Source organism: Trichechus manatus, unplaced genomic scaffold (assembly GCF_000243295.1).
Source record: "Trichechus manatus latirostris isolate Lorelei unplaced genomic scaffold, TriManLat1.0 scaffold00111, whole genome shotgun sequence".
NCBI lineage: Eukaryota > Metazoa > Chordata > Mammalia > Sirenia > Trichechidae > Trichechus > Trichechus manatus.
Genome location: NW_004444047.1, coordinates 966,817 through 978,018, shown reverse-complemented (window position 1 = coordinate 978,018; position 11,202 = coordinate 966,817). Strand labels below are relative to the sequence as shown.

The 11,202-nt window shown below is 47.5% G+C and overlaps 1 protein-coding gene across 1 annotated transcript; it reads left to right on the top strand.

Moving 5' to 3' along the window:
• The first annotated feature begins 5,553 nt into the window (after nt 1-5,553).
• On the top strand, nt 5,554-7,545 carry LOC101344150 (MORF4 family-associated protein 1-like). Its single transcript, XM_004383496.2, has 2 exons — nt 5,554-6,250; nt 6,745-7,545. Exon 1 carries the CDS (start codon nt 5,653-5,655, stop codon nt 6,088-6,090), a length of 438 nt encoding a protein of 145 aa, XP_004383553.2. The 5' UTR covers nt 5,554-5,652; the 3' UTR covers nt 6,091-6,250; nt 6,745-7,545.
• Nucleotides 7,546-11,202: the final 3,657 nt, after the last annotated feature.

The following is an 11,202-nucleotide window of genomic DNA, read 5'->3' as shown; positions in this document are numbered from 1 at the left end:
TCCGGTCTCCGGCGCGCCCACGCTCACGGCGCGCGCCCGCCCCTCCTCCGGCGCACGCACGCGGAGCCGCGACCCCTACACGCGCGCGCTTACACTCAAGCTGCCTAAACTGGGAATGAAGTATAACATGAATGAAGGTATAACATGTATTTAGTAAAGTGCATAAGTCTTAAGTATAAAACTAAAAAAACACCCAATCCATTGCCGTGGAGACGATTCCGACTCACAAGACAGAGTAGAACTGCCCCACAGAATTTCCAAGGAGCGGCTGGTGAATTCAAACTGCTGAATTTTTGGTTAGCAGCCGTAGCTCTAACCGGGGCTCCAGTCACAAGTATACACGTTGATGAATTTTTACATGTTCATATAAAAACCCATTGCCATCGAGTCGATTACGACTCATAACGACCCTAGGACAGAGTAGAACGGCCCCAAAGCGTTTCCAAGAAGTGGCTGGTGGATTTGAACTGCCGACCTTTTGGTTAGCAGCCGTGGCTCGCTGTAGCTCTTAACCACTGCGCCACCAGGGCTCCCATATTCATACAATGCATACGTATTCATGATGTAATCTCCATCCAGATTGAGATGTAGAACATGTCCACACTCATGAAGGTCTCCCATCTCTCCCTGTTTTCTTCTTGCTGCTTATAGTGAAATGAGAGAGAAGAGAGCTAAGCAAAGGGAAGTCTTTTAAAACAGGAAGGAACGGGAACTGGATGATTTTGAAAATTCTCTGTCTCTTCAGACCGCAAATGATGCTAAAGTTAAGAAATAGCTTCCTAAGAAAGATCAAACCAGGATACTGCCAGTAATGCCAAAGATAACACTGATGATGTGACTGTAAAATCCTTCTTAAATTCTCTTATCAAAGCTGGTGCCTCAGAGTCCCATTCAGTCAGAGATGAAGGGTGTGCCTCACAAGTCCCCCCAATCAAACAGTAGGGTTTCCAGGAAGGTTAAGGGCTTCTCCCTTCGCATTATCAGGAGAAGCCCAAGGTAGAGATGGGCTTATCTAGAAAGAATTTGTGGGTGTGGCTTTTGACTAGTGAAATGAACCCCCATAAGATGCACAGGAGACCTACAGCGTTTTAAAGAGAATTATATCAGCAGAAACACTGCAGCTTGGACTGAAAGGGACAGAGACAGTACAAAATGAAGAGTCCTTTGGAACCCCAAAATTTTACAAGCAGGAAGCAGGCTGAGAAAACTGTGCATCTGAAAACATGCTATCTTTAATGAAAAAGAAAATATAACTCAGAGGGTGCAACAAACAGCCCAGAGGATGGAACTGAGAGCTATGGAGAATCATTCCTTGACCATTTCAGAATTTCTATGGACCAGTAACTCCTTTCTGCCCTCCATCCTGCCCCCTCACCCCCACTTTTTTTGAACAGAAATGTCTATAATGTCTACCTTATGATTGCTCCACCATTGTATATTGAATGTGTTGGGGGAAGATAATTTGTCTCTTTAGTTTCACAGGTCTACAGATCAAGAATTGTACTCTAGGAGCTGGACCTAAGGAATTAGATTCAGTGAGATTCATCCACACCTGACTTAATATAGATAACAAAATTCTGGACTTGGAGCTGATGCTATAATAGGATGAAACTTTGGGGAACTTTGGGTGGGGAAAAGTGTGGTTTGCATGTTGGATGGTCACCAAAATCAGTGGCCAGAGAGTAGATTGTGTTAACCAACCTTCAAGATGGTCTTCAATGATCTCCACCTCTTGATATTCACCCCCTTGTGTATTCCCTCCTGTTGAGGGTGTATTGTACTTAGTGACTCTTTTATTGTGAATAGAAGGCAGAGGTGATGATGTGACTTGGAGATTAGTCATAAAGGCAGCATGGCATACCTTTCTCTCAAATCCACTTGTTGTAGGGGATGCCAACTTCCTTGTTAGCATCCTTCTGGAAAATCCCACAATCACAGAACTGAGGTCTTTTAACAACAGCTACGAGGAACAGCCTCCTTCCTACAACCACATGAACAAGCCATCTTGGAAGTGGATCCACACAAGCCAGGAAGTGACTTAATTCCAGCCAATAGCTTGACTGCAACCTCATGAGAGATCCTGAGCCAGCTGAGTCACTCCTGAAACTAGGTGGAAGAATAAATGTTGTTTTAAGTTGCTAAATATTGGGGGTAATTTGTTACGCAGCAATAGATGACTAATACATCATTGAAGGACTATACTGCAATTTATTAATTTATTCTCCTGCTGATGGACATTTGGGTTGTTTCAGTTTTGGAGTTATTATAATAATGCTGCTAGGAATATTCTTGTATACATCTTTTTGTGGACATATGCACTCAAAATCTCTTGAGTATATACCTAGAAGTCAAATTGCTAGGGGTTGACATATGTTTAGCCTTAAAGCCACTGCCAGACAGTTTGTTCTAAAGTTGTATCAATTTACGTTCCCATCAGGAATGGATGAGAGTTTCAATTGTTCCATATCCTCCACAAGCTTGGTATTGTCAGTACTTTTAATTTTAGCCATCTTAGTGTTGTATAGTGCTATCTCATTGTGGTTTCAACTTGCATCTTCCTGTTGAATCATGAATGTCTTGGTTATCTAGTGCTGCTATAACAGAAATACCACAAGCAGATGGCTTTAACCAACAGTTTATTCTCTCAAAGTCTCGGAGACTAGAAGTCTGAATTCAGGGGGCCAGCTCCAGGGGAAGACTTTCTCTCTCTGTTGGCTCTGGAGGAAGGTCCTTGTCATCAATCTTCCCTTGGTCTAGGAGCTTCTCAGTGCAGGGACCCTGGGTCCAAAGGACATGCTATTCTCCTGGCTCTTGTTTCTTGGTGGAATGAGGTCCCCTTGTTTCTCTGCTTGCTTCTCTCTTTTATATCTCAAAAGAGATTGACTTAAAACACACGGTAATCTTGCAGATTGAGTCCTGCCTCATTAACATCATAGAGGTAGGATTCACAACACATAGGAAAATCACATCAGATGACATAATGGTGCACAATCACACAATACTGGGAACCATGGCCTAGCCAAGTTAACACACATTTTGGGGGAACACAATTCAATCCATAACAATGAAGTTGCGCACGTTTTCATATCCTCATTGGCCATTTGGATAGCCTCTTTTTGAAGTACTGGCTCAAGTCTGTGGTCTATTTTTTAATCGATTTTTTTAAACTGATCTGTAGGAGTTCTCAATATATTCTGAATATGAGTCATTTGTCTATATATATATATATATATATATATGTAAATACCTTCTCCCACTCTGTGGCTTTCCTTTTCACTCTCTGGTGGCGCAGTGGTTAAGAGCTCGGCTGCTAAGCAAAAGATCGGCAGTTTGAATCCACCAGCCACTCCTTGGAAACCCTATGGGGCAGTTCTACACTGTCCTATAGGGTCGTTATGAGTCGGAATCAACTCAATGGCAACAGGTTTGGCTTTTTCTTTTCAATGATGTCTTCAATGAACATAAGTTCATAATTTTAACAAAGCCAATTTACCAAACCAGAACCTTCTGATAGTGAAAGGTGACACTACTAATACAGTCACCCTGCTCAGTGACTGTTGTGTCCAATGCCCACCCTACCGTAATGGGGCAATTGACACTTAGAGTGATGTGTTCAGCTTACTCAGTTTGTTCAAGGCCACAGAGCAAGTAGTGAGCTAATTCTAAGAGTCCCTGGTGGGGTAAATGGTTAAGTACTCACCTACTAACTGAAAGGTTGGTGATTCTAATCCACCCAGAGATGCCTCAGAAGAAAGGCCTGGCAATCTACTTCCAAAAGATCACTCTATGGAATGCAGCTCCATTCTGAAACACAGGGGGTCTCCATGAGGAGGAATCAACTCGACAGCAACTGGTTTGATTTTGGTTTGGTCTGGATTAGTCTCACTCCAAAACCTTTGGCATCAAAGACGTTCATAAATTGTCTAACATCAATGACAATCCCACTACCACTCATACCTGTTAGTGCTTTGGTGTTTGCAAAACACTTTCGTGCACATTGTCTCACTTATGCCTCTTGCCACTGATAGATAGTCAGGCTGGGACGGAGGCAGAGGTATCCAGGCTGTGGAGAATTCCACTGCCTCAAGCAGCTTTGCATCAGAATCCTGTTTCCTTTGCTTGGCCTGGCCCCACAACTTTGCATTAAAATCCTAGTTCCCTCGGTTGGCCTGCCGCATAAAAAATCCTGGCGATGCATGAAGCTGTATGTAAACCCCATTGCACCTGTGTAGTATGATTTAAGAACGTTGCTGATGTAACTTGTATGAACTCCCTACTTGTAAACCTTAAAAATAACCTTTCCCCTCGCCCTCGCTGAGCAATCTTGGCAGCAGCAGCTCCGACTGCCTCCTTTCCTTGCACAATGAAAGAAAGGTGCCTCTTCTGCTCTCCCACCTCAGTCTCTCGTTTATTGTCCAATACCAGTCACACTGAGCAGAACCTGGGGTTTCTACCTGGTAACAGGACCACGGGTCTTTATTTATAACACTGGAAAACTGAGCGCCAATCTGTGACACTTGTGCAAGCAGGATCCCCCCAAATTATTGCTAGTGGGGCACTGGGTGAGCAAGCCTAGACATACTCCATCCCTTCCCCTATGCACACTGTTGGAGCTCAAAAAATATTGTTTACATGAATATTAAAGCAGTATTTAGTGAGCACCTGATGTTTTGCAGGCTCTGATGGGTGGTGAGACACAGAGCTGACCAACACCATAACCTGTCTTCAAGGAGCCTACAGTCTGGTAAAATAGGGAAGAATTCTTTCTCTCTAAAACGTCCCCTAAGGACCTACATGAAGCCAGGCTGCCAGGAGGGGCTGAGGACAGAGCCTGAAGCGATCCTCTACCTTGGGGAGCTTACAGTCTGGTGGAGAGTCCCTAAGAAGCTGCTGACCACAACAACCCAAGGCAGTGAGAAATCTCCCCCAGAACAAAAGCACAAAAGAGAGAGGAAGGGGCGGCTCGCACCAGCGGTTTCTGTGGTAGTCAAGAGCAGGGACCCCCGGTTAAAAAAACCCTTGCCCAGTCGATTCCGACTCATCGCGACCGTATAGGCAGGGCGGTGGACCCAAATCGCTCTGGGTTCAAATTCTGACCATAAGCATGGTTTCTAGCCAGCTACCCACCTGTAATATGGGCCTCTCTCATACGTTTGTTGTGGGGGTTAAACGAGTTAATTCAAATTTGTTAAGCACTTAGAGCAGCGCTTGCTTGAACGCCAGCCAGTCTTGTTATTCATTCATGAGGGATGGGTCACTTTAACATTAAAACAATAATAAAAACCCGTCCCGAGAAGCCCTGCAGAAGAGATAGCTAGCCACTTCCGCCCCCAAAGGCGGATTAGAGGACGGGCGGGACAGGGCGCGCGGAAGCAGGGGCGGCGGCGTGCGCGCTGCCGCGGTGGAGCCCCATTACGTGTGCGCGCCCGCGCCTTGGGCCTGCCGGAGGCGGGACCGTAAAGGAGCCCAGTCACGTCGTGAAAGGCCGCAAACACGCAGAGCTCTGCTTGACGGCGCCAGTCCATTTTGTTGGCCCCTTCGCTGCCTGCGCGGGAGGCCCCTGTTGCCGTGGTATCCCTGAAGCGAGCGACTTAGAAGGAAGAAAGGAAATTCCAGCTTATCCGGGAACACGATTCATCCCAGCAGTCACCGATGCTCGACCGTCCCCAAGGGGCGCGAGTAAGGCCCGTGGGTCCCGCGGCCCCGAAGCAGCAGAAGATGCGGCCCCTGGACGTGGTGGAGCTGGCGGAGCCCGAGGAGGTGGAGGTGCTGGAGCCCGAGGAGGACTTCGAGCAGTTCCTGCTGCCGGTCATCCACGAGATGCGGGAGGACATCGCGGCGCTCACCCGCGAGCGCGGCCGGGCCTACCTGCGGACCCGGGGCAAGCTGTGGGAGATGGACAGTATGCTCCTCCAGATCAAGACGCAGGTGGAGGCGTCGGAGGAGAGCGCGCTCAACCACCTCCAGAACGCCGACGACGGCGCGGCCGCCAGGGGCGAGAAGGCCGAGGAGAAGGCCAGGGAGATGGCCAAGATGGCAGAGATGCTGGTGGAGCTGGTGCGGCGGATAGAGAGGAGCGAGTCGTCGTGAGCGGGGTCGGCCGCAGAATTCGCCCCAAGCTCGATCAGACAGCTCCTGTGGAAATACTAGTAGGCGAGGGGCGAACCCCCAGTTTCATTGCACCAGAAGCTGGGCGGTGGGACGTCACTGAATTTTACATGTAGAAATTGTTGAGTCGGCAGATGTTTTGGTGTGTATATTCACCCCCCCCCCAAAAAACAATGAACAAGGATTGGGCAGTGAGAGCGAAGGGGGGTCAAGGGGAAAATAGGTGGGCGCCAGGTGTTGGTTAGGAGTTAGCAGATACTGGTATTGTGCAGCCCTTTCCCTCCTCCTGGTAATTAGGTAGAAATAACCAGGCTTGTGTTTTGTGAAACATAAGAATCAATTCTAACAAGACGGTCGCCAGAGGTAGACCCGCCTGGGTACCAAGGGGGGTGGGGAAACCAAACAAAACCTAGGTCGTAGAGGAAAACGGGAGAGTGAAAACACGGGGGAGGGGAATAGAAAGGCCCAGCTTGTTCTAGAAGGCGGGTGTCAGAGCGTCCCGTCTTTTTCTAGAAGGCGGGCGTCCCGTCTAAAAGAAACCGCATTCTCACCGGTGGTTAGTTTTTTTAAACATCAGGATTGGGAGTTGGAGAGTCAGAACGTCTTGATGGTAAATTTATTCCCATTGTGCTACAGGTTCACAGCTGGTAGACGGACTCCTTGAAGAAACAGTTTGTCCTTTTCGTTATTTTGTATGTTTTTGACCCCAACATAACCGTCTCCCTGTGGCCGGTGGCTGGTGACCTGGATATGGGTTTAGATTGTCAGATGTTCTCATAAGGAAAATGGGGCTTACACAGACGTTTCGGTGGCCTCGTTCCAGTTATTTTGCTGTGTGTTTGAAATGCTGGGCATGGCCTTGTGTTTTGCTGTTACCTGTATGACCTGCCTGATAGCTTCCTGGAACTTTGGAACACTTGAAGACTTGGAGTCAGGATCTTCAGCTTTAGGAGGCACTAGGTAGTGCTTGCTAGCTGGTGGAGAAAGCATGCGTGAGACTGCTTTGGACGAGACTGGGAATTGGAGTTGAGTTGGAGATGAAAGATGGGTTTGTATATATTTCAAAACTTTAATTGCTCTATGAGACAAAGGAGAGATATGTTTTGTGGAACATTGTCTGATGTATATTGTGTAACCCTGTCAGGTGAGTTTATTTATACAACCTGGCTGACCTTATGTGACAGATGTTTGACTAAGGAATGATGGAGTAGCTTCACTGTTGTCAGACCCTCACACATTCCAGGGGCTTCAGAGTATAGCATCAAAGAGACAGTTTACAAAGGGCCTTGAGAGGCTGGAGCGAGGAAAGGATTCACCAGGGCTCATGAAGTCCCTTCTTGTTCGTCAGGTGTCTTAGTCATCTAGTGCTGCTGTAACAAGTACCACAGGTGGATGGTTTTACCAAAGAGAACTTTATTCTCTCAGTCTAGTAGGCTATAAGTCCAAATTCAGGGCATCAGCTCCAGGGGAAGGCTTTCCCTGTCGGCTCTAGAGGAAGGTCCGTGTCATCAGTCTTCCCCGGTCTAGGAGCTTCTCCACGCAGGAACCCCGGGTCCAAAGGATGCACTCTGCTCCCGGCACTGCTTTCTTGGTGGTATAAAGTTCCCATTTCTCTCAAAAGAGATTGGCTCAAGACACAACCCAATCTTGTAGATTGAGTCCTGCATCATTAACAAACTGCTGCTAATCCCATTCTATCAACATCATAGATAAAGGATTTACAGTACATAGGAAAATCACATCAAATGACAGAATGATGGACAGTCACACAATACTGGGAACCATGGCCTAGCCAAATTGATAAACACGTTTGGGGGACACCATTCAGTCCATGACATCAGGGTAGTAGACCTTACAGGGATTTGAGGTCAAAATCAGACATGTAACGAGCGTTCATGTCCTTGAAAAAGATGTTTTTTAAATAAATTTTTTGTTGCGATGACCAGAGGTCCTATGTGTGTTAATAAAAGACTTTTGAGATGAGTGTTCTTCCTTGAGTTGTCACCATCACGTGGGGATGGGGTCCACAGGAAGTCTTCACCTGTGAGGGAGAATTGTCTCTGGAAGGTGCTGTGGGGATGAGATCACAGAGCGCTCAGTTCTTAACAGAAAAGAGTTGTAGACCATCCTGTGATCCAAGCCCTGCTTTTTGCCAGCTGGAGCATTTCCTCATTCAGTCCCAGGGCCGTGTGGATTGGGTGAGGTGGGGCACAGAAGTGGAAATGAGTAAGTATAGAGTGATTTACTATTTTGGGGGGAACACCAGGGAGGGTGGCAGCACTTTTTGGGGGAGTCTGGGAACGCTTTTCAGAGCAAGTGGCTTAACTGGGCCTCAGATGTTGAGTACAGCTTCTGAAAGTAGAAAGGTGTGAAGGTGTCTGAGGCCCGGGGAGCAGTATGAGCAAAGACTGGGTGAGTCCACCTGGGGAGATAGCTGGTGAGTTGGAACTTACGGAGCGTGGCCGGAGTTGTGGAAGAGGTAAGCCAGGGTAAGGCCACGGAGGTCTTTATTAAGGAGTTAGATACTATTTATAAGCCTGTGCTGCAGCTGAGGCATCTTCTCAGAGTGCTGCTGGACACTCAATGCCACAGAACAGGCAGTGCAATTTCTGGGACTGCAAAATTATCTTGCCGAGAACACATATGTTTGTAATAACAAGCTTAGATCTAGATTCTGGATTAATGTGTAAAATTAAAAAAAGAAAACCATTGCCGTTGAGTCAATTCCGACTCAGCAACCCTATAGGACAGAGTAGAACTGACCCATAGATTTTCCAGCGAGCAGCTGGTGGATTCAAACTGTCGACCCTTTGGTTAGCAGCCTAGCTCTTAACCACTGTGCCACCAGGGTTCCAGTGTGTAAAACAGACATCTTTAAAATAAGGTGAGCACAAAGACATATTTACAGAGACTGTTCCTGGGTGTTGTCTGGTCTCCTGCTCCTACCATTCTGCGTTCTTCAGTGCGCACAGAAGTACCGCTGGGAATCATGGAAACTCTCTGTGTGGGGGAGTGGCAATGATCACACTGGCAGTTTGGAAAGGTTCCTCACACTGCGGTGTATACATTATAGGGTCTGAGTGAGGCAGGAAGATGGGTGCTGGTGCGGCTGCACGCCTGGGAGTCGAGGGCCTGAGCTGGAGCCGAGGAGCAGAAGGGCCAGCCACTCCTGGGGTTCACACTTGGCATGTTTCTCCCATCAGTCCCCTAGACTAAGTTAAACTACCGTAACGATGGACTCCAAGTTCTCAGTGGTTGACAACAACCAAGGTTGAGTTCTCTCTCACGTTCATGTACGTGGCAGGTTGGTTGGTCCAGGTCCTCTTAATTCCAGGACCCGCCTGAAGGAGCAGCCCCTTTGGGGTCGTGCGGCTCTTGATTTGGAATGCTGTCAGTCATAGGCTTCACTGATGCAGAAAGAGATGCTTTGGGGAAAAAAGCTGAATACTATACACACACACATACACGTATTTATAGTGTACAGTATACTTTCCCCTTAAGTAACCAACCATAGGTTAATTCATCCACAGGGTTTCATTTCATTTCTTCAAGTATCCCAGGGTTTGTGTCTAGCCTTCTCCTTGTTCAGAGACTAGTCTTCTGACCTGCTCTTGACCTTTGACTCTTATGTAGAGTATTGTGGTGACATTAATTGTCTTAACCCCTGCTGCAGGTGAAGATTCCTTCCTGTAGAATGGAAGCTTCTTGAGGGCAGGGACTTTGTTCACTGCTAAATTCTTAGCACTGAGACCGGTGCCTGCCTGACACATGGTTAGTGATGACTAAGTACTGGCTGGATGAAGGAGTGATAGTAAGGTATAAACTAAAGTTAATTATGTCTGCTACCAATGGATACAACTGAAGTTTCCGGTTCATTCTTGCCACCTCCCACTTCGTCAACATCCCCTTCCCCATCCACTCACTAATGCCTGCTGATTCTACCTCCAGAATACATCTTGGATTTATCCACCTCTCTCATCCACTCCAAGCTGCTAAGACAGTCGCCTCCTAACCGGCCTCCTGCTTGCAGCTCTGCTGCAGTCCTTCCCTTCTTCATGGCTCAGCCAGAGTGAATTGGGCCGTGTCAGTTCCCTCCTTAAAAGCTTAAAAAAAAAAAAAAAAATTTTGTTTTTGCCACAGATGCTTCTTATTTATTCATAAATATTTACTTAGCTCCTACGGTATGCCAGGTGGAGCCCTGGTAGCACAGTGGTTAAGAACTCAGGATGCTAACTAAGAGGCTGGCAGTTTGAATCCGCCAGCTGCTCCTTGGAAACCCTAGGGCGCAGTTATCCTTTGACCTGTAGGATTGCTGAGTCGGAATCGACCCGACAGCAACAGGCTGTATGCCAGCCGCTGTTCTAGGCACTGGACACGCAGCATCGAACAAACGGTCCAGATGTTCTCCTCCCCTGGAGTTTCGTTCTGGTGGAGACGCACATAAGCAGGCTAAGTCTCAAATCGCATGTTACCTGGGGATAGGTGCTAAGAATAATCATTCATTGAGCATATAGGGTGCATATGTATTCAGGAGTTCCCGTCATCCTCCAGAGCTGTCTCATCCTGGTTTTCCTCAGTCACTGCCCAAAATGTCAGCTCCTCCTTCAGTCCACTCTCAAAACTTGAAGCTTCAGAACGTTCCATCTTTCCTCTCCCCTAACTCACCTTCCTCTCACCTCTTCACAAATGCCCTCCAATACCACCTCGGCCAAGGTCTGGCTGTGAACACTGGCCTCTCTGCAGCCTCACTGGATAACTTCCCCACACTCTACGTTCTTGGAGCCCTGATAGTGCAGCGGTTAACGGCTCGGCTGCTAACAAAAGGTCAGCAGTTCGAATCCACCAGCCACTCCTTGGAAACTGTGGGGTGGTTCTGCTCTGTCCTGTAGGGTCACTGTGAGTCGGAACGGAATCGATAGCAATGGACACTCAGGTTTCTGGGTGAAACCGCAAACGTCGCTATGTAGTTACTTCCAAAGCTGCAGTTTGCCAGGTGGTTGCAAGTTCTAAAAACATCTGTGTATGTGTGTGTGTACATACATGCATATACACAGGGTAGGCGTCCTGGCGGAGGAGGAGCATGTGTGTGTGTGT